Source organism: Emydura macquarii, unplaced genomic scaffold (assembly GCF_026122565.2).
Source record: "Emydura macquarii macquarii isolate MOO-44397 ecotype Brisbane River unplaced genomic scaffold, CSIRO-AGI_Emac_v2 contig_3692, whole genome shotgun sequence".
Lineage (NCBI taxonomy): Eukaryota > Metazoa > Chordata > Testudines > Chelidae > Emydura > Emydura macquarii.
The window spans coordinates 1,725,825-1,749,737 of NW_027133829.1; the positions used below are offsets into that span (position 1 = coordinate 1,725,825).

The 23,913-nt window shown below is 43.2% G+C and overlaps 1 protein-coding gene across 9 annotated transcripts in view; it reads left to right on the top strand.

Annotated features, from left to right (window-relative positions):
* The window catches only part of ABLIM1 (actin binding LIM protein 1), a 185,719-nt gene that overhangs the window by 103,247 nt on the left and 58,559 nt on the right, over window positions 1-23,913 (top strand). For all 9 annotated transcript variants that reach the window (XM_067536958.1, XM_067536948.1, XM_067536949.1 and 6 more), the window contains exons 7-8: window positions 11,637-11,724; window positions 21,343-21,401. In XM_067536958.1, coding sequence (XP_067393059.1) covers window positions 11,637-11,724; window positions 21,343-21,401 — 147 coding nt within the window. The remainder of the gene's footprint in view (window positions 1-11,636; window positions 11,725-21,342; window positions 21,402-23,913) is intronic.

Genomic DNA, 23,913 nt, shown 5'->3' on the forward strand with positions numbered 1-23,913 from the left:
TGCTATCCGAACCTGCCCTGGGGAGATCAGCCGAGCACAGCAGAAGTGAAAACAATTGAGCTTGATATCATACTATGCTTCACACAGAGATAAAACCTCTGTAACATCTGTAAGATTATTAAAATAAAGCTTTGTTGCAAAACAGGAGGCTGCTGTGAGTTTGCTTCACAATTCCTTTAGGGGTTTAGGAGCCATCAAATGGCAGCATTGAGGGGCTGGTTTTGATGAACTTTAGCTCCTAAGATTGTTATAAAAACCAGGTCATCATAGCTGGCGTTGTTGTAGAACTAAATATTTGATTAAATCCACTTGTCAGTGTGGAGCATCCCTTGCATTGTGAACAGGGAGGGTTGTAGTTTAGAATGCATACAGCATTTTTGGTGTTTAAAAACTGGCATAAAAGTAAAACCTTCTGCGTGTTCCATAACAATTGTTTGCCAGGTGATTGCGACGGCATATCAAAATAGAACTAAGTACAGCTGTGCAATTGTAATACACCAAAAATGCATTTAATCGTATCTTTTGGCCAGCAGAAAATGTCTGTTGGTAATTAATTCTTCCTCTGCTGGACCTATTGGCATAGAAGAAATCTTAGTGGATTTCTGTTATTCTACATTTCTGGCTCCCATGTCCTGTTGTTTTGGAAAAGAGGACAGGAATGAAGTCATAAATAATAGGAAATCTTAAGCTCTTAAACACAAGAGGAAAACATTTGTGTAATCAGATCAGAGTTCTAAGAGCACTTGCAAGATAAAAAGTTTGTCATGTGGGCAATGGGGAAAGAAAGGGTGGAGGCTTTTTGAAATACTCATTAGGTTTCCTAAGTAACAGTCGGGTTGCAGAGTATGTTGTATTGTGCATTTGCATAGTGTGTTTTCTTTATGCTGTGTGATTGAGATGCTATTACATCAACCCAGATACACCTGGATTTGTACCAGACATGGAATAGGGCCTGTCCTGTTTCGTATTCCTTGGGACACACGCCTTTGCCTTCTGCTGGCACCCAGCATAGTGCTCGACCCCCTGCGTTCAAGTGGCTTCTTGATAAAGTGGAAATAGATGTGAAGACAAATTGACGTTTTGTGCATGATGAACAGATTTAAATCACAACTCTTTGTAATTGACTACCCCACAGCAGTGTAAGAAGAAGCACAAATTACGTTAAACTTGGGTGGAATTTCTGACCTCCCTCTGCCACTCAAGCTTACAATCTGGCTATTTATACTGTCCCTGACAGTGCTGTGTGCGTGCATGTGTGAGTAGCTTGACAATAATAGTACAAGATTCCCTGTAATGTGTTGTTCCTGAATCCTGACAGGAGGGACCAGCCTCTGCATCTAGGCCTGTAAGAGTTACATCACTGCAAATTTCAAACTTTTCTACTCAGATTTGCAACGGTATTCTGTGGATAAGATACAACCCTTTTCCTCTTAAAGCACTTTACCGAGGGGGTTAAATATTATTTATCTCCATTTTATAAATAGAGAAAACTTTGCCCAAAGTCACACAGTGAGTCAAAGGCAGAGCGGGGAGTACAACCCAGCTCTCCTGACTCCCAGGCCAGTGCTCCCTACATCTTGTTCCCTTAAAGACTTGTGTTCCCAGTATTGGCAGTCAGATTCCTTTCATGAGCACTGAATACCGTGTTGGGTTTTTTTGTGTTTTTTAAGGAAAGCTAACCCAATCCTTGCTTCTGCTACAGCTGTGCATGCACTGTTGAAGCAAGTGGAGGAGTGGAAAATTGGGCCCAACATGGGGTGGCTTTAATATAATTCCTGAAATGATCCAAATAAATAGAATGCTTAGTATTATTTTAAACAATTATTTTCTTTTTTTGGCCAATGTTTCCTCATTCTGCATAATCTTGTAGGTCAAGAAAGTTAGAAGTGAATGCATAAAATAATGTTCATTTTACTTATACATTTGCTTATCCAATGTATTCAGACAGATCTCACATTAAAACTCTAGTACAGATTTGCCTACGGGAAAAGAAAAGTAACAGGAAAGTAATGAGATACTGTAGATAGTCATCAGTTTAAATTGATAACAGATACTGCTGACTTTGGCTGAAAATGCCTGGGTTTCTTTTAGTGAGAAAGATTTATATACACTTGAGAACAAAGCAGTTTAGAGAATAATGCAGTTTAACACTCCATTTGCCAAAGGATACTTTGTGACTCAATACCATCCAAGAATCTGTAGTCAATTAACCAAGCCTACTTTATGGCTTTACCTTGTAATTGAGCCTGGGTTACATGTTGGTGTCTAGTAGCATCTCTCCAGTGAAGGGTCTGTTAGCTTCCATTATAGATCTCTTATTGTAAGGGGTGTAGTTTTCATTCATAATAATTCACTTTAGGCTGAAATTTGGCTAACTGTCTGAGGTCTCAACATTGGGAAAAAATTTCTTATAAACTTGAAATCAGTTTAACTGTTTTGAGTGGAGACCTGTAAATCTTTTAAATCAGGTTCCCTCAACTGTAGCATAATTGCATACATTTGAAAAGGTTGTTTTCAAGTGATGATTCTTCAGATAAGCTAGAGATTTGTGCATAAGGTTGTGGTGAAGTCTGGGTTAGTTTTTCTGTGAATAGCTGGATGCAAAAAAAGCAATCATTCTGTATTAGCAGGCGTGCTGTAAGCAAGACACAAGAAGTAATTCTTCCTCTCTATTCCATGCTGGTTAGGCCTCAACTAGAGTATTGTGCCCAGTTCTGGGAGCCACATTTCAGGACAGATGTGGAGAAATTGGAGAAAGTCCAGAGAAGAGCAGCAAAAATGATTAAAGCTCTAGAAAACTTGACCTATGAGGGATGATTTAAAAAAATGGGTTTGTTTAGTCTGAAGAAGAGAAGACTGAGGGGGGACATAACAGTTTTCAAGTACATAAAAGGTTGTTAGAAGGAAGAGGGAGAAACATTGTTCTCCTTAACCTCTGCAGATAGGAAAAGAAGCACTGGGCTTAAATTACAGCAAGGGTGGTTTAGGTTGGACATTAGAAAAAAAACTTCCTGTCAGGATAGTTAAGCACTGGAATAAATTGTCTATGGAGGTTGTGGTGTCTCCATCATTGGAGATTTTTAAGGTTAGAGGTTTATACACACTATAGAGGTTACACAAACACCTGTCAGGTATGGTCTAGATAATACTTAGTCCTGCCATAAGTGCAGGGGACTGGACCTCTTGAGGTCCATCCAGTCCTATGATTCTATGCTTGAGGATGTACATCATATAATGTAATATAAAATGTAAACCACCTATAGCGATTCGGAGTTGCAGTTTAGATAGTGCAATCTAGCAGAACAAATGGAATGTCTTCTGCTGAGGACAAAGTGGGGATTGACTTCATATAGAAAGGAACGAACTGCAGAGGAAAGAACAGGAATTTTGGAAGCCAGGGGAAAAGCCAACACAGCAGCAATATAACATCCAGTGAATGAACAACTTTTGATTGAGGCTGAACCATGGCATCGGGTTGAAATACTGGGACTACACATGTCTCAAAGGCCAGAGCTGGAAGGATAAAAGGGAATTAAAACTGTATGACTAAGAATGAATTAATTCCATTCCCTTCATAACTTGCTGCCTAGCTAAATGGGTAGCTCTGCTTCTGCTGATCATAACTGGCCTGTTCAAAGTTACACTCCCTTAGTTTAGCATCAAGAGACTCAATAGGGGATTACCTTCTCATAAAGGCCACTTCGTCTGATAACATTATCTGACAGACTTTTGGCAATCAAAATTAAGAGAGGTTTTGACCACAGGTTTGTTTCACTCAGTTGTCTGAGAATTCAAATAATATCCAGTTTTAACAAAAGCAAATGGAAAGGTTTGATATAATTCCCAGAATAGGTGGCTTTTTCTCTTAATTCCCACTGAATGCTAGCACTTTCTAGGAGTTGAGAGACTGGGAGCTTTACTCCTGAGAAATCCCTATGATTATTGGGTACTGGAACTATATAAAACATCAGAAATCCTTGCATTTCTCAGCAGGGCAGAAAAGTCCCTCAGAAGAGGTGGTGTATACTGGGGAGAGAGTGCATGGACAGGATTTTTTTTTTCTCTCCTTGAATAATTATTTTCCTGTTTGGGGAAGATCCCTTCAAGAACTGGCTCAGCTTTCTCAAGCGTCCTTTTTCCTCATCAACTAGGAGAGGTGCCCAAACCAGAAGGACTGGCTTGATCTCACAGTCACATAGGCCTGTTATCACATGTGACAAGCAGCTATGCAGCCCTTGCTTTTCCTGAGACTTGCCAGGAATGCTCTGAGGGTGGCTTTACTAAATACAGAAAGAATCTCTTTTGTTTAGTATTGGCCATACTATATATGGACTACATAGAAGGGATGGACCGGAAAGTCCAGATCAGAATTTCAGCTATTCCAAAGGCTTGGGTTGTTTGAAGCCCATCTCGTGTGTGTGTGTGTGTGTGTGTGTGTGTGTGTGTGTGTGTGTGTGTGTGTATATATAATTGGCATATATCTGTGGCTGTTCTTTTCTCCTTGCCCTCTCCCTTCTGCTAGTGCCCCCTGGATGGTCCATTCATCCATATCTCCCATAGCAGCCTCCCAGCTTTGTTCCATGTTACTCCTGTGCATCGAACACCATCCTTGTGCTAATAAGCCAAGTCTTCACCTGTCCCCTGTCAATTCCTCTTCAAAATCCACCTCTGCTGAACCATCAACAAGAAATGGGGTCAACAAAGATTATAGAAAAATCTTTGCTCCATCATGCTGTGTACTAGCTTTTGATCGAGTAACCATGAAATTGCTGTAACAGCTCCCCATCCTCGTAACCTTATTCTATGTATGTGACACTCCCTCCTTTTCTACATAGTAGGAGCATCTCATGAATACATCCTCAAACATCCCTGTGAAGCATTTTACAGATGGAGAACTGAGGCACAGAGAGGTGAGATGGCTTGCACAAGTTCATGGCAGAGCCAGGAATTTGAACCCAAGTCTCCTTAGTCTTAGGACATGGTTTTAACCCCAGCACCACTCTTCTCTCTCTTACCCTTCTCCCTTAATATCACAGGGCAGGAACCCATGTTGTCTTATATGCAATATGGAGCACCTGGCATACCTTTGGGTTCTATAAAATAATGAATACTAAAGCATCTATCATTCTAAAAATACTACAGCATTCTCCTGAGTAATATTCCCCAGGCACTGTTCTGTTGTAAGTTGTAGTATTTTAGGGATACTGACTATTTTGACAGAGAGAAAATAAGGTGGAAATGAAAAATAAATTTCCCTTTGGGAAACTGTCTGATGGAGATGAACCAGCCCTTCCTGTTGTAACTCTTGGAAAAAACCCAGCTGCATGCCTGGACTCTTGGGGATGGCAATTAACAAGGGGTGTTGGCTTAGTATCAGTGTACTGGTGGCTACAGGTAGTAACAACATTGTGTCATCTTTTAAAAAAACAAACAAACCCCCACAACAGCAGAGAGAAAACGTCTATTGATAGCGAGACAAGGGAAATGAGTATTGTGTTTATACAACTGAGATCAGAAATATCAACAGTGTTCTGTACTGGACAGGTCTTACCTTGTTCTGACCTGTGTGTGATCTGAAATGCCTTTTGTTGCCTGCAAAGCACTTTATTCATATCATTGTTTTAAATCCAATTTAAACGTCATCTTGATATGTTCTATTTTATTTGCTGCTGTTGCAGCTGGATTTGATGTTCTATGTTGGCTGAGATCTGATGACTTCTCTTCCTTCTGCTCACTGGATCTCTACATGTGATTGTGTAGAGAAAGGAAAGGACACATGGGGTGTCGGTAACAGTGTTCTGATTATTTTACAATTAAGCCCCTTTGAAAAACTTGGGGGGAGGGAGGGGAAAATAAAAAAGATGCTACTTCCTGACTGACCCGAAATGATAGAGATTCAGCAGAATTCCAGCGATTGCTTTTGACAAGACTTACTAGAGTGGGGTAAGGGGCAAATCCTGTGTCCTCTTGACAGCCCTGCCTGGAACTGGTGTGGGTCAGCTGTGCAAGGAAGTGCTAGGTCACGTTAATCTTCTGTGATGCATGTTCACCATACATCACCCCCTGCAGAGTAGAAGGTTACAGCAATAGTAGTGGGTAATATAGGTGCAGGCCTTAGTGGCTCTGTCCCTTGGATGGGAAGATTCCTCCCTTGCCACGCCTCCCTGTGCTGCAGTCACTGTTTCTCAGGCTTGTTGCAGCTGGGAAGGAATTTATCCTCAAAACAATGAATCCTGTGGGGCAAGACTCACAACAGTGTCAGCAAAGAGACACACAGACGCTTTGAGCACATGCCTTTCCCCATCTGCTCTAAAACAAAGGCCACACATTGCAGAGTAAAAAAAAAAAAACATCCCTTCCTGAGGTTCCAGTTCATTAACAAAGCAACTAACAATAGCATTTAGTTCAGCTGCGAGCCTCTCCGTAGGCTTGGCTACTCTTAGGATTCCTCCTAGGTCTCCTCTGATCACTCCTTAGCCACCCCCATTTCCCTTATGTCCAGGTGAAATAACAAGCCACCTTGCTCAGAGAGTCAGCAAAATGCACGTATCCCTTTCCCAGCAGAATCAGTAACTGCCAACTGTGTTGGGTATTGCAGGTAAATACTGCCAGCCTCTTATAGCCATATTCTGTCTGCAATTACATCTGTGTGACCTCCTGGGGATAAGCAGGGGTAATTTGGCCCACGTGTTCCCAGATCAACAAATAAACTGCCCAGTGCTACTGAGAGGGAGTAGAGCTGTGAAAGGGGACCAAAGTGGTAGAATGGAAAGCCCTGTTCTTTAATGTTTGGCTTTCGTTGCCTAGATTGCATTGATTTAGTTGTTGAGCCACAGTAAAATGCCTCACCGACCTTCACCAGGGACTTTGCTTGTGTCTCATACCATGCTTAGCGAGAGACATTCCTGCTAAATGTCTGCACAGACAAAATCCCCCCCCCTGCCCCCCCCAATCCCAGGGCAAGGAAGGAATCCTGGACTGTTCCTCTGTATTGTTTCTAAATGGAAAAAGTGCACGCACTGTGCTGCTGCCTCAAATGGGGGAGACCCTGGGGCAGCGGAGGGGAGTTTTGAAATGTGATACTTCAGCATGAGGGGAGAAAGCTAGTCTGAGGTGGGAATCCATGGACAACATGGTGTAAGTAAGAAGGAGGAAGAGTGGAGAACAGATGGGTAGAGAGAGGGAGGAAAGAGACACAGGAATCTTCCATATAGAACTATTGAAATATCCCCAGCCTGCAAATCATAGGAGTAGCCATGCCAGGATCTCCCTATGGGGACCATGTGTTCTGGCTAATCTGATTTTTTGTTTCTTTATTTGATCTGTAATACCAATACAAAAGTGCCTATTCTGGCCTATGTAGGACATAATATTAGACAACCAACCAGCAGTGTCCAAATCTATAGCACCCTGCAATACCCAAATCAGTAGTACCCACAATACCAGCTTTTATCATGACCCTTCTTCCCCAAAAACCCAAGTAAAAGGATGGATGTATCTTTGCCCTCTCTCTGGGTATTAGATTTTTGGTGAAATTGCCATGACCTTTTGTGTGAATGGGGCTTGGGGAGCCGGGGAGAAAAGTGAGATTGCTGGGATGAGAAAGAAAAGAAGTATGGTATTTTTGTGTGCGTGCGTGCGTGCGTGCATGAGACAGAGATTTGGATAGGAAGAAGGGGAAAATACAGGGGAGAAATATGGTGGAGGAAGTGGAAGATGCAATGTAGAGAAAGAAATAGGGAGATATCCAATTGGATGGAGGGAAAGGTAACAGAAGTGAGGACACCTCAGGAAAAGAGAGGCAGTTATTGTTAGAATTTTTGATGAAATTGAAGTTTCCATTAAAACAAAAATCAGAAAAAGGCTTTTAAAAAATGGTTGGCAAAATTGTTTTCTGACCGGCTCTTATTCAGCTCAGTTGCCTGATTGTCCCTTATCAGGGGCCCACAAGTGAGCGAGGTGACTCAAACAAGACATGCCCCATGCTCCACAGAATCATACAAACTTAAGTTTCATATGGCCCAGTGATGGAGGATCACAGGAAGAGAAGGTGAAAGGCAGGAAAAGAGAGGCCAGTGAGATCATATGGCACATAAGATGTGCATATCTTGTTATTAAATGTGTTTATTATAGCAACACCTGAGGCCAACCAGGCCATAGATCCATTGTGCTAGGTGCTGTACAGATACATAGAAAATGATAGTCCCTGCTCCAGTGAGCTTACATTTTTAAAAGACAAGACATAACAGGTGGATGAGGCAAACAAACAGATCGAGGTGTGGGAGACAAGGTACAAGAATATCAGAAATAATAAATATAATATGATATAATAAATAGGATGATTTGTTGGTGGTTCTTTTTCCCGTTTTAGAAACAATTATTGGTTGGGTAATTGGTCACCAAGGGCATGATCTAAAGCCCATGGATCCAATAGAAGAACTCCCATTGCCTTCAGTGAGCTTTGGCTCAGGCTTTTATCCTCCCTTCTGTTAGTAGAAAGAAAAAAAAAAGTGGAATAAAGCTAGGAAGGAGATTTAATGAAGGAAGGAGTTGCTACGATTCTGCTCAAATTTGCCTCCTTTTAACCGGTTCAAATGTTTGTCTAGACTAGAGATCTTATTTCAGTTGAAGTGGCTTATTTCAGTTTAAATTAAACCTGTTCCTTATGGATTAAAGGTAAACTGAAATGAGGCTGGTTGAAACCAAAATAAGAATGGCCTCTTTCACTTGTTTAATAAAATTAGTTTAAAATAAACTAGGGGTAACTCTGCATGTAGACAAGCCCTCAGGAAGGTATATCGGTAGAATAGTACTTGACAAATATATTAGTCACTTTCTCACCAGTATTAGTCTCATAATTTATTTGACCAATACTTTTTTAGAGGTAGCATTCAACCAGTTCTATAACTAATCAGACATTTTTAGTACATGTTATTAGTTGGCCCCAGTTGAAATTAATCAAATATCTAATTAGTAGCAAGTTCAGTTTTTAAAATATCTATTCAGTAGGAAGTTGATTAACAATGTGTGACAAGTAAGTAAATTCTAGGATAAGTAGCTGTTTTGCTGCTTTACGTTTCAGTTGGCATGATAACATAAGTGTTTTACCCCCTGCTCCCTGCGTTTGGTCATTAGGCTGATAAGGTGTCCAGTAAATTTGGCAAGCCTTATATGATTTAGTAATTGGTAGGTTCTGATCTAAATATAGTCACCGTGGCAGCGATAAACCGTGCACTAAAGATACTTTGCTGCGGTGGCTGGAGAGCGGCAATTTGCGAATTTGTTGTGGAACTTGGTATTTTATGGCTGGAGATGGTTAATATGTTTTCAACAATTTAGGGTGGTTTTCCTCCAGTTTTTCCCCCCCCCCCCCCGGTATTTTTATAAAACAAAGAGGAAGTGAAATAATTGGGCCAGACCTGCAGCTGCTGTAAATCAACACAGCTATATTGAAGCTACATTGATTTCCACCATCTCAGGATCTGACCAAGTGTGGTGGGGTGTGTCTGTCTGTCTGTCCTTCCAAGAGGCAAGACAGAAACTCCCTAGAGTATAGAACATAGTTTCTCAACCAGGGGTATGCAAGACACAGTCAGGGGGTATGCAGCAAAAAACCCAGTGAAGGGAGGCAGGCGGCAGCCGCCGGCTTCTGGGGGAGGTGGGCAGAAGCCACTGGCTTCTTGCCCGGTCCCAACTCCTAGCTGGGAGGTAGACGGCAGCCGCCCTAGTCCTGGGAAGCTGGGCAGCACCTGCTGGCTTCTTGGGACACCAGGCAGCAGCCGCCCATGTCCTGCCCAGTCCCAGCTCCTAGGTGGGAGCCCAGCAGCAGCCTCCTGCGCCTTGTGAGCTGGACTCGCAGCTGGGTGGCTGCCACCCATACCTCAGCTCTGAGCCGAGAGACAGTCTCCCACGCCCTGGCTTGAAGACGGGCAGCAGCTGCCTGCCACCTGCCCACATCCCCAGGTCCCAGCCTGCGCGGAAGCCTCCTCTGCCCCAGCTCGGAGCAGGTGGCAGTCACCCACCTCCCGGGCTGGCAGCCAGGCAGCAGCCGCCTGCGCCTTGCCCAGGTGGCAGCTCCCCTCCCCGGCTCAGAGTCTGGTGCCCAGAAAGCCAGGCGGAGAGCCCAGCAGCTTGCCCAGTCCTGGAGCCGGGCTCTACCCGCAGGTTTTCTCTAGCTCTTACTCTTGCTCTAGCTGAGCAGTGAAATTGACAACTATGACAGCCTCAGATTTTACCAGTATAAAAATCTTGAGGGGCCCACACAGTGTGATTTGCCCCAGGCCTGCACCCCCCTAGGGACTGCCATGGGGAGCGCTGCTATCCACTCTGGTGGGCCACTACTGCCTGCTCATACCTCACAAGTTCCCACCTGTGTGAAGAGAACACCACGTGAGCCCGCCATCAGGCCATAATGACTGGCTGGCAATGACCTTTGCTCCTATATGGAGGAAGGGGAGGAGGAAGGAGGGGAGAAACAGCAGGGGGTTTTGTGATCTGCCACAGCCACACAGCACTGCAGAACTCAACTCTCCTGCTTTACAAGAAATAGTTGTCCAGTGGTAAAGGGGAAAAGATTTTATTTCTCAGAGGGGAAAATTGAGTGTTGGGTACTTATTAACATTTTCAGAAGTTAGGGGGTACTTGCCACTTAAAAGGTTGTGAAACACTGGTATAGAATACTCCTAGCTTGCTCATGCAGTTCCTAACTCCGTTTTTACTCCTCCAGTTTCGAAGCTCCTTTTGCAGGTTAGGTCGATGGAGGATATGAACTGAATTTGGCTTTTCCTGTTGCTGGCAAATGTTGTATTTTGTCAGACATTCATAACATCATCTGGTGCAAGTGTAATATGGTTTGATGGCTGCTAACAGTATCACTCCAGTGTCCAGTTGTACAGTTGCTTTTAGCAAGAGAGCACCTGCAGTGATTGCTCTTGGGATGGCATCTAGCCTATATGGGGATGCTTAGTTCACAGCACTGCAAGCGCTAGCCTCATTCCTCAGTAAGTGTCTAATCTGATGTGGGCATTGTATCGTATGTTTCGTTTCCGATGCTAAAGAGTTAATGCACTGACCTCTCTGGTGGGTTGAAATCACTTTTAATATCTATTTCCTTGGTTCTCCACTCTTTATTATAGAACCAACATTTGATCAGACTAGTTTATTATGAGTATCAGTGTATTTAAGAGACTGAATGACTCAAGGGATTTGGATTTCGCAATGGGATTTTGAGTATTTAGCACTTTTAGGTCACTAGTTCAAATTCAGGGCAGGCTTCTGGTGCTAGCACATGAATTGAGGTTACTCTCTGAAGTCTGGTGACCTGTGTGAAATAAATCGATGGTCCTGGAAATCCACCTACAAATCCCTCACTAAATTAGCACCAAGATTGATGGTGACGGAAAGGAGTGCCAAGGAATTAATTGGCCATTGTGACTGAACCATTGAGGTGTAACTACACATTTGAATTGATCCACTTTGTTGGGGCAGCTTAGGGAATGCTCTGTCCGTTCTGTAACAACATCAGAGAAACATCATATATATTAAAAAGAAACTAGAGGGAGAAAGACAGAGACCTTTCAGCAAATCTAATAAAATGGTGTATCATTTCCTTATCACCCTTTTTTATTTTTCCTTAGGCGGGTGACAAGCATTATCATCCGAGCTGTGCACGATGCAGCAGATGCTACCAAATGTTCACGGAAGGAGAAGAAATGTACCTGCAAGGTAAGAATGTCTTCATTCCCCAACTGTGCCAGAAACAGTCAGAGGCTTAGGGTCAGATACATATCCAGGAAGCAGCATGTCATCAGCAATCTTCTAGCAACCCCATTGATGTCTGGCAGCACAGACGATTGATCACTTGCCAGGCAGGACACTTCCATTTTCACTTTTCCCCTCTCAAAGTCATGGCAGTTCAGAAGCCATTCGTTGAAATAAGCAATCTCGGGTAACTGGGATTATAGCTGCCTTGTTGTTGTTGCTGTTCTCTGAGGGATAGATGTCACCCTCCTGGTGAATATTTCATATTAGGGTGCTCTAACAATTACCCTGCAGTCAATCCAAACTGTGGTCGCCCCAAATTGTGCTTTTAAATGGTAACACAAAAGGTAAATTTTATTAGTCCACCTCTGAACTTCGTTGTTTTACATAATCCTCCGTGCACAAATTACCATCTGTGGGACACCAGAATGAGTGAGAAATGGTTTTGAGCAACCATTTTTGTTATTTTCCCCTTAATTATTTTGACCATATGTTCTCCTTCTCTTTTGGAACCTGATCCAAGCCTGTTGAAATCTGTGGAAAGCCTTCCATTTATTTTAAAGGGCCTTAGCTCAAAGTGTGTGCATGTGTGAGAGAGAGAGAGATTTCCCCCTACACCCACACTTCTGTCTCTGAACCTCTCTCTTTCTTCATGTTTGATTGTTTATCTTCATTCCACATTTATCTTGTCATGTTGCTCTTTTATCCCCATCTACTTACTTTACGTTCACATGTTTTTCAATCTTTTTTATCATCTTTCTTTTTTCACACCCATTTATTATTTCTGTCCATTTTCATCTCCTTTGTTTTTTATCTTGCATCTAACTCTTTCTATCATTTCAAGTACTGGAATCATATTTTTTTTGTATTTCTGCCACTTGCGCTTCCCTTTCCAGAAGGGAATGTTCTTCCCTTTGGTTGAAATACACCCTTGATCGAAATTTTGGTCTGAATTTTTCTCCAAAAGAGATGCTTCTTCAACTCTTAAGCTACAGTTATTTTTCCCACTTTCTCTAGTTTAAATGAATGTAGGTAAGAAGACATCTAATATGCATCATTACCAGCCAGAAATTAAAGTTATGAGCGCCTGAGTGGCTGGGAATTGGCCTGAGACCCCTCTTTCCAAGTGTGCACATGTCAAGAGAGCTTTAAGTACATGGTTAAGGGCCCTAAGTGACTAGAGAAGAGAGAAATAGGATGTGGAGTCAGGCAGTCTGTCTAAGTTAGTTGTGAACTGAACCGTAAGCACTCAAGGAAGATTCCCACTGGAGCAATCCTGAAAGAAGAGAAGATTATTAAAGAGAGGAATTACTGAGCTGGTGGTTTTCTGGGCTCCCTTTGCTATTATTGAAGACACGTGTGTTATAATGAGGGCTTTCCTTCTTCCCAGCCCAGCTTCTCCTTCCTGCTTCACCCTGCAGAGAACTCATAGTCCTGTATTTTCACAATCTGTTACTGCTTTGTAAATGATGCGCATATAAAGATCTGTGTATTTGTGCCTCATAAGATCACAGTCGTCGTCCTCCTCTTTGAAGGAGAGAGGCAGATAAGTGGGTGATAAGTTAGAAAACAAAGGGCAACACCGAGGTCTGATTAGACTTTCCTGACACCAGGCCATGAAAAATAAGAACAAGTAAAAAGTGAATGGATTATTCAACCAGAAATCTGTGGTGATGTCTTCCACGCTTTCTGGAGTGGTTCACAAACATGAGTGCCAGCCTCAGGGCAGATTGGGGTGTTTGCCCTTCTTTTTGACAAACTGGATGTATGTTCTGTAATTAGCTTTCACCAACTCAGTAACAAACGTGACCTCCTGACACTATAACAGTCCTACCATGGAGTCACAAACAGTCCCCTTGGCCATGCCAATCAATCTTGCTATCCAGGCAAGCTGGACTTAGTGGTAGTTGGTTGCCATACACCAAAGATCACAAAAGATTCAAGTTGCTCCCAGTCTCAAGAGACCAGTCACTTACCCCAGGTCAATTTGTTCTTCAGATCTCACACCAAAGACAGCGCTTATAGCCAATTTTATAGTAAACTAACTAATAATTTATTAACTAAGAAAAAGAATGAGTTATTTACAGGTTAAAGCAGGCAAACATATATACACAAATGAGTTACAGTCTGTGGTTCCAAAAGGTGACAAGTTGTAACAATCTTCCAACATTGAATGTCGTTTAGGGCTAATCCAGGTTGACCCTCGGGATCTCTGCTTCTGTTTCCTAGCTCCAGCCCTGTGGGAGTCTTAGCAGCAAAGAGAGAGAGACATTTTTCTTGTCTCCCTGTTTTGTCCTCTTCTTCCAGCATTCAAGCTGATGAGACAGGCTTTCTTGCACATAGTGGTGTGAGAGGGCCATTAACCAAGTCTTTGTATTGTGATGTTCCAGTTTTGATAAGTCCTTCTTGATGAGTGGTGAATCATTCCTCCTGACTGGGTTCACAGGTCCAGAGTCAGCATTTTTACAGTTATGAAGCAAATCTTACATATCACCTTATCGCATGGGATACAGACATTACAAGTGAAATGAATGCATGCAGCAACTTACAAGCTTTCCATAGTCTAGACACTGAGCACATTCTTATAAGCCTAACACCTATCTTGAACAATACTAACATACAGGTGAGCTGGTCTGGTTTCCAGCTATGAATTTGTCAGTGCTCAGGTGACACCTACAGCCTTGGCAAGAGCTGGCACCTGGTCTGCTAGCGTCACAATGTCAATGGTAGGAAGAGGTGAACTGGTGTAACTTGCACCCATCTGGCATTCGATGAATGGGGATTCTATGGAGACCCAGTGCAGCCCTTGGTATAAATAAATGCAACTCCTACGATAGAGTCATATTGTTTAAGGCCAGGGGAGACCACCAGATCATCTAGTCTGACCTGCTGTGTATCACAGGCCACCACCACCACCGAGCATACCAAACCCAACAACATGAAGCCAATGAGAGCTGTACCCACATATACCTTGATGATAAATTTAGCCCAGGGGATCTGGGGGATGGTGCAGGAGATGTGGCTGTTTTCTTTGTCTCTCACTGTTCTCTTCGTTTCTTTCTTGCTAGGTCCCCATCTTTACCTCCCTGCCTTTTGGATACACGTTACACTTTTTTTTTTCCCCCACGCACTCAGTGGCAAATCAGTGCAAGTTACACTACTTTGCCGCTTACAGCTGTTTTCTTACTAACTTACCTCACTGATTGTATCACTACCAAAAGCAACCCAGGCTCTTCAGCAAGAATTTTACTTGCTTGCTGCAGGCTGTTGTTTCTAAGTACAAGGTACCTGAAAGTCTTTCCGATGGTTAAAGTCCAATGCTTAATTTGGGCTGGGGCTTGCCAGGGTTGAGTCCTGGCACCTCTAGTTGTGGCAGTTCATAGCCCAGGTACCTCTGGGCTTGCTGCATCAGTTTTGAAAGTAAAAAAAATTGCTTGAGCCCCAGGACCTAATTGCTTGAGCCCTGACACCTCCTTCATTATTTCAGTTAAGCACTGTGTAAGTCCCTCTTAGCTTCAGCTCATATGAATATCATGAAGCCATCAGTATAGGTTCCCCCAAAGGAACAGTTCCCCCTGCACTGAATGCAGTTGTAGCAGCTTCACAAGCCTTTTGCTAGGGGAAAAAACTATGGCCAAGTGCATATCAGTGAAATGAGTGGAACAAGGAAGCTCCCTCCTTTCATAATTACCATCTCCACTGGGCATTGCCTGTGTCTGCATCTCATTCTTGTATTGCTGTCTGGGTAAGAACACGAATGCAATATTGGCCACTGTTGTCAGTGGGAGTTTTGGGGCCAGGATTTCATCCAGTGTGTTTATTGATGGAGGCTTGAATGTTACATTTAATGTAAACAGAGGAAATCTGCAAATAGAACAGTGTGTGCTGAAACAAACTAACCTCCCTGGGTTTTCCAACCCCAAATTGCCTTGGCAGAGTGTCTGTGGGTTTGCCTGGGAAATGAAAAGCAATAGCACCAAAAAAATTTTTTCTCCCATGTATTTCCTTGTAACATATTTCTCTGTCTCACCCAGGGGGTTGGTGCCAAGGTGGGACATTGCTTAGTGTTTAAAGCATGCCTGCCTTTCATGCTTTCCAGGCTTGTTTTATTAGCCTGAGCGATATCCTAGTAAGGAGGAGAGGATGGAAGAGGATAAAATATGGGTAGGATCTCATGAGAAACATAATAGTAGATAGCTAAAAAGTGACAATTTTTTAAAGTGCTCATATACAAATGCTAGACGTCTATATACTAAGATGGGTGAACTTGAGTGCCTCGTATTAAATGAGGATATTGATATAATAGGCATCTCAGAAACTTGCTGGAATGAGGATAACCAATGGGACATAGTAATACCAGATTACAAAATATATTGGAAGGACAGAATAGGTTGTACTGGTTGGGAAGTGGCATTATATGTGAAAGAAAGCATAGAGTCAAGTGAAATAAAAATCTTAAATGAACCAAACTGTGCCATAGACACTCCACAGATAGTAATTCCATGCTTGAATAATAAGAATATAGCAGCAAGGATATACTACCGACCACCTGACCAGGATGGTGATAGTGACTGTGAAATGCTCAGGGAGATTAGAGAGACTATAAAAATAAAAAACTTAATAAAAATGGGGGATTTCAGTTATCCCCATATTGACTGGGTACATGTCACCTCAGGATGGGATGCAAAGATAAAGTTTCTTGACACTTTAAATGACTGCTTCTTGGAGCAGCTAGTCCTAGAACACACAAGAGAAGAGGCAACTCTTCATTTAGTCCTAAGTGAAGCACAGGATCTGGTGCAATAGATGAATATAGCTGAACCGCTTGTTAATAATGACCATAAAGTGATCAAATGTAACATCCCTGGAACACCAAATCAGCCCACATTTAATTTTAGAAAGGGGAACTACACAAAAATGAGGAAGTTAGTTAAACAGAAATTAAAAGTTACAGTGCCAAAAGTGAAATCCCCACAAACTGCATGGAAACTTTTTAAAGACACCACAATAGATTTAAATGTATTTAAATGTAAAAAACATATTAAGAGGACCAAAAAAGTGTCACCATGGCTAAACAACAAAATAAAAGAAGCAATCAGAGGCAAAAAAGGCACCCTTTAAAAAGTGGAAATTAAATCCTATTGAGGACAATAGAAAGGAGCATAAACTCTGGCAAGTGACATGTAAAAATATAAATAGGAAGGCCAAAAGAGAATTTGTACAACAGCTAGCCAAAGACTCAAAAAGTAATGGCAAAAAATGTTTGTCTGTCAGAAGCAAGAAGCTTGGTAAACAATCAGTGAGGCCACTGGACAATCAAAATGCTAAAGGCGCACTCAAGGAAGATAAGGCTATTGAGGAGAAACTAAATGAATCCTTTGCATCAGTCTTCATGGCTGAGGATGTGAAGGAGATTCCCAAACCTGAGCCATTCTTTTTAGGTGACAAATCTGAGGAACTATCCCAAATTGAGGTGTCATTAGAGGAGGTTTTGGAACAAATTGATAAATTAAACAGTAATACGTCTCCAAGGCCAGGTGGTATCCACCCAAGAGTTTTACAGGAACTTGAATGTGAAATTGCAGAACTAACAACTGTGGTATGTGACCTATCATTTAAATCAGCTTCCGTACCAGATGACAGAAGGATAGCTAATTTGATGCCAATTCTTTACAAAGGCTCTAGAGGCGATCCTGGCAATTACAAGCCTAACTTAAGTAAACCTAACTTCAGTGCCAGGCAAATTGGTTGAAACTGTAGTAAAGAACAGAATTATCAGGGACACAGATGAATATAATTTGTTGGGGGAAGAGTCAACATGGTTTTTGTAAAGTCATGCCTCACCAATCTACTAGAATTCTTTGAGGGAGTCAACAAGCATGTGGACAAGGGTGAGCCAGTGAATATAATGTACTTAGATTTTCAGAAAGCCTTTGATAAGGTCTCTCACCAAAGGCTCTTAAGCAAAGTAAGTGGTGATGGGATAAGAGGGGTGGTTCTCTCCTGGATCAGTAACTGGTTAAAAGCTAGGAAACAAAGGGTAAGAATAAATGGTAAATTTTCAGAATGGAGAGAGGTAAATAGTGGTATCCCTGAGAGGTCTGTGCTGAGACCAGTACTGTTCAACATGTTCATAAATGATCTGGAAAAGGGGGTACACAGTGAGGTGGCAAAATTTGCAGGTGATAAAAAACTACTCCAGATAGTTAAGTTCAAAGCAGACTGTGAAGAGTTACAAAGGGATCTCATAAAACTGGGTGACTGGGCAACAAAAGGCAGATGAAATTCAATGTTGATAAATGCAAAGTAATGCACATTGGAAAACATAATCCCAACTACACATATAAAATGATGGGGTCTAAATTAGCTGTTACCACTCAAGAAAGAGATCTTGGAGTCATTATGGATAGTTCTCTGAAAACGTCCATTCAATGTGCAGAAGCAGTCAAAAAAGCTAAGTGTTGGGAATCATTAGGAAAGGGGTAGATAATAAGACAGAAAATATCATATTGCCTCTTTATAAATTCATGGTACGCCCACATCTTGAATACTGTGTGTAGATCTAGTCACCTCATCTAAAAAAATACGTATTGGAATTGGAAAGGGTACAGAAAATGGCAACTAAAATGAGTAGGAGTATGGAAAAACTTCCATATGAAGAGAGATTAATAAAACTGGGATTTTATGCCTGGAAAAGAGCCAACTAAGGGAGGGATATGATAGAGGTCTATAAAATCATAACTCATGTGGAGGAAGTGTTGTTTACTCCTTCTCATAACACAAAAACTAGGGGTCACCAAATGAAATTAATGTGCAGCAGGTTTAAAATGAATAAAAGAAGTATTAGTTCATAGTTAACCTGTGGAACTCCTTGCCAGAGGATGTTGTTAAGGCCAAGACTATAATGGGATTCAAAATAGAGCTAGTTAGTTTATGGAGGGTAGGTGCATTAATGGCTATTAGCCAGGACAGGCAGGAATTCCTGTTTGCCAGAGGCTGGGAATGGCCAAGGGATGGATCACTTGATGATTACCTGTTCTGTTTATTCCCTATGAAACACCTGGCATTGGCCACTGTAGGAAGACAGGATACTGAGCTAGATGGACCATTGCCCTGACCCAGTGTGGCTGTTTTTATGTTCTTATAAGTTTGTACATTTCAGAGCTTGCTCTGTGTTGTAGTGCTGGTTCATGCATAATAAAAATTTGGACAGCTGAACATTTTGTTTGGTTTCTGCCAAGGGAGCAAAGAAACATACGCTAATAGAGGGATAAACAGCAGTGTACTGTAGAGTTTCCAATAGGAAGGTAATTAAACTGAACTGGGATGGGTCTGGAAGATTTACACAGCTCTGAGCTGTTTCAAAATAAATGAGCACATTTGGGTGGATAAAACCAGAAGCTGTGGCTGGCTTGAAGTGCAGGACTCTGCAAAATATTCATATCTAACCTCAAACCCACTTAATTTGTGTTTGATGTTCACTGCGTTTTCAAACCTCATCCAGTTTGTGAACCAAAATTGAGGTTGTTAGGCCAGCTCCCCCTTGAAAATCGCAGCTCCACTGCATCCCACTCTGCTTCACCCCTAAAGCCCAGGAACCCACCCAAGGGATGTTCACATCTAGAGGCTCCAACTGAGATCAAGGCCCCATTGTGCTACATGCTGTACATACACACAGTCAGACCCAGCCCTTGCCCCAGAGAGTTTGCACTATAAATATTTTAAGACAGACAAAGGAAATATTGCTAGCTCCCTTTTATGGGAGGGGGCCTGAGACACAGAGAGATGATATGAATTTACTTGGGTCCCAGCAGAGCTGGGAACTGAACCCGCATCTCTTGAGTCCCACTTTAGAGCCTTAACCACTCCTCTCTCCTCTTTTGTGAACGTCCCTGTTCATCAGGCCTCTCTATGAACCTTCAGGGGCCGGTTTCCTTCTGGCGTTTGCAGGGTTTGTACAGCCCTGGCTCTGAGGCTGGTGTTTCGGTACATGAAATCATTTGTTATGCTTCCTCCCGTTCACTGGATGCTTCCCCTGCAGAACGAGCAGTTTCTTCTTCTTCTTCTTCTTCTTTGGCTCGGGCTCAAAGCCAGACATCTGATGCTGTGATTTAGAGTCCGAGCGTTCCCTCCAGTCTCCTGTCGATACTGTTTACGTTGTGTGCTGCTCGCAGTTGGAATTGCTCCTGATGGTTTGTGCTTCAGCACAAGAAAGGGACCTTTTGAAATAAAGGCTCCCCTCGGAGCTGCCCTGACCTGTATCTTTTAACTTGGCCTTTGTTGGGGAGGGTCTCCTGAACCTGCACTTGAGTTAATATTCATGCCAAAACGCCTTTAGATGTCCGTGTTTCATTGTGGATAGAGTGGAGTGGGGAGGTTCTTTATTGCAGGCAAACATTTGGCTCCACTGTGGTTGGAATGGTGATCTGGGTTTCACTGTAATAGGGTCAAAATCCATTAATATGTTAAAAAATCCATTCAGTTTTAGCCTTCGCTCTGAAGCCGTTTCAATCTGGATAGTGACTGGTAGCAGCCCCCCAACGGAGAGCGCCATTACAGATCCTGTGGGGGAAGGCAGCGTCCTTGGAAGGATAACTGCGGAGGGGAAAACCTTGCTCCCTGCTCTGAAGCTGTGGAGGGCCCAGACGCAGCAGGGCAGATTTCAATAGAGTATAAGTGCAGAAGTGACCATTAGATCATCTGGTCTGACTGCCTGCATGTCACAGGCCGGTTACCCCTCTGCTGAGCCCAGTGACTCTTGTCAGACCAAAGAATTTCAGTCCTTTGGAGGCTAAATGTGCCACACATGCAGGCACATTTCTTTAATCCTGTTTATTTACAAAGTCCTGTTTCCCTGAATACTGGAGGAATCCAACTGGAGATAGTTTCTTTGCTCACCTTTCCAAGCTTCTTTCAGCCAGTACTTTGCCAAAAAGCTCTCTTTTTTTCCCCTCAGGATCATGCTACCTCCCTTGCTGTGTCTGAGGCTTCTTTGTTCCTCTCTCTTTCTGCTGCTTTTCCCTCACACAGACACATCCAGCCCTATCAGTGAATACCCCACACACTCTTCCACCAATTTCAATGAGATTTCACCCAACCCTCCCCCTGCCCTGCCCCCCAGCATAACGGGATTATTATCTCCATTTTGCAAATGAGTGGAAAGGTTAAGGGACTTAGTGGAAAGGGTTTGTCCAAGATTGCATAGGAAGTCTGTACCAAAGCTAGGCATAGAACTTCTCTTTCTCTCACCTCTGCGCCCAAGCCACAAAATTCAGCCTTCTTCTCTGACTCACTGCAACATCTGATTCTAACAGTTCCCAGCCCTGCTGCACAGGGTGGTTTGTGAGGTTTCAAACTAATGTGTGAAAATACTTGGAGACTCTCAGATGCCACTGTAGGCAAGTGAAGTATTTGTTCTTATTTTGTCGTGTTTCGCACATGCTGGGGTGGAATTTGTAAGTTATTCATAGCACATATCAGCTTGTGATGCAGTGAGGGGACTGTCCTAAGTATTTCAATGTTGTGCTGTCTGTGACCTGAAGTCATCTGATTTGCTCTGAGTAATCCTTTATCTTATTCCAGGTTCCACTGTATGGCATCCCGACTGTAAGCAGTCCACTAAGGCAGAAGATAAGCTACGGGTAAGATAACAAACAGGAAGGGATACACTAAGCTACAGTAATATTCCAGTACACACAGTAACTGATCTTTCTCCTTGACAGAGTGATTTCCCGTGGTTTTTATTGCCTAACCATGACAATCCTGGCAACAAGCACAGTATTAATACTTCAGAGGTGCTGCTGTGCTTCCCATGTTCACCATTTCAATGTATTTATTGCAATATATTGCTCTAAAGAAGGCATTGTCTCCCGAACAATGTTCACTTTACAGCCTGGTTCCTAAGAGGAAAGACTCTCAAGGGAGAAATGCGAACAAAGCAAATGTGTCAGTGTTGTTTTTGCACGGTCACAACGTTTCTTGTTTGTCAGCTATGCTGTGTTCTTTAGAACCATTTGCAGCTTTACGCTGCATAGACTGATCTTCCTTTTTCATCTCAATGAACCCTTTAAATCTAATTTATCCTGTTTTGAATGCCAAGAAGAAATATGTTTACTACTAGATGTGCCACTGGATATTTAAGGCCAAATTTTAAGCCAGCTGGGACTGAGACTTAAAATTTGTGTGGACAAACTTTATGGACAAGATTATTGAAATCATCAGTGGAGTTAAACTGATTTATGCCAGCTGAGAAGCTGGCTGTGCCTGTGAGAAGTGCCAGCAGGCCTTAGTGGGCATTAATTTTGTTAGTTCACCATGCAGTTGGTTACCCCATTTGTGTTTGAACATGCCCACTCGTATGCACAAATGAGGGGGATGTGCGCACCTATGAGCTTGGTGAATGCTTCTGGGCTCAAGTTTCAGGGGCAGTTCAAACATGCCAAGAGGCACTTCGGTGGACGTACTCTGCATATCATGCTGCGTTCATTATGTGCTCTGTTCGTAGTAATTTGTTCTTATAACACACGATGCTGGCACGCCGCGCTCTACAACATCCTCCAAAATGTGTGTACTATGAATATCGCTAACATGCTGTTCCATTTGTGGTGAACAGTGTCTTCATTAAAGGTCATGTAAACTGGGATAATAGTCCAGCAGCAGATTCAGGCCTTCAGGAAAATGTTGGGGAAGCAATGCCAAGCATTGCACAAGCAGTCTCAGTGCGATCCAGCCCCCTTGGAAGTCATTCTGAATAGATACTTTCTCACTTCAAAACTGGGTTATTTTCCATCTGTTAATTGCTGGGAAAAATAACCATTTGAACACTTTAGGGTATGTCTGCATGGCAAAAGTAACCCTGGGGCAGCGAGTCTCAGAGCTTGGGTCTACAGACTCAAGACTCGTGCTACAGTGCTTAAAATAGCCATGGAGCTGTTGCAGCTCAGGCCGGAGCTGGGGCGCTGAAGCCTGGGAGTTGAGTGGATTTCAGAGCCTGAGCTCCAGTCTGAACCCGAATGTCAACATGGCTATTTTTAGTGCTGCAGTGCAAGCCATCGGCTGTAAACCGGGCTCTGATGCTCACTGCCCTTGGGTTATTTTGCTGTATAGACGTACTCTTAGGGTACGTCTGCACTGCACGCTAAGACCAGGTTCCCGTTCAGGTTTGAGCTGAAGCCCCCTTTCTGTCAACACACAGATCAGTCTTGGGTCAGCTAAGCCATAACATTTTGCAGTGTGGGTGCAGGTCAAGCCACAGACCCTAGTCAGAAGGTCTGCATGGTGTAGTATGTACACATTAGCGTGGCTGTGTACATTATAGACCCAGGTTTGCAATGCAGCGTGGACACTCTGGCCCAGAATTGGAAACACCAAGTCCAAAAAGTCTGGGTCCCAACCCAGGCTCAGTATGCAGGGTAGCCATACCCTTATATATCTGACCACATGAACTGTACATAATACTGTAGCATGGCCTAGTGGATAGAGCATTGGACTGGGTCTTTGGAGACGTGAGTTTTATTCCTGGCTCTGGGTGACTTTGGGAAAGTCACTGCACTGCTCTGTAAAGTTTTCCCATCTTTAAATAGGGATAATGCTACTGACCGCCTTGTGTACAGCACTTTGGGATCAACTGATGAAGAGTGCTACGTAAGAGCTAGGGCAGCATTTCTCAACTGCAGCCACCAGGGGGTTTTATTGTGGCCAGACAGCCTCCTGCGCAGAGATGGGGGAGGGGGCAAAAGAAGTGGCCCCTCCCTAAAGAGGCTCAGGGGTAAGGCTTCAGCCTCCCCCTCCTGATTCAGCAGAATGCTCCGAGAGTGGGTGGGCTCTAGTCCCCTCCCCGCTTCAGCCATGTGGCTCCAAGGTGGGCTTAACCCCTCCTTCCCTGATTCAGCTGGAGGCAAGCTCCAGCAACGGGCTAAAGCCCAGAGTTGGAGCTTCATGGTGGCGGGGCTTCAGCAGGGCTGGTCTGACAGGGAGCCACGGTTGGAGTGGGGTGAGCCTGGGGTGTGAGGCTGTGGAAGGGAGCTTGGGGCAAAGAGGGGAAGGAAGTAGCAGGGGTCAGGGGAGCAGTGGGGAGCCCCGGCGGATGTGGGGGCTGAGGGAGGCAGTGGTGGCCAGGGGAGGAGAAAGCGAGGGCAAGAGGCAGCAAAATAC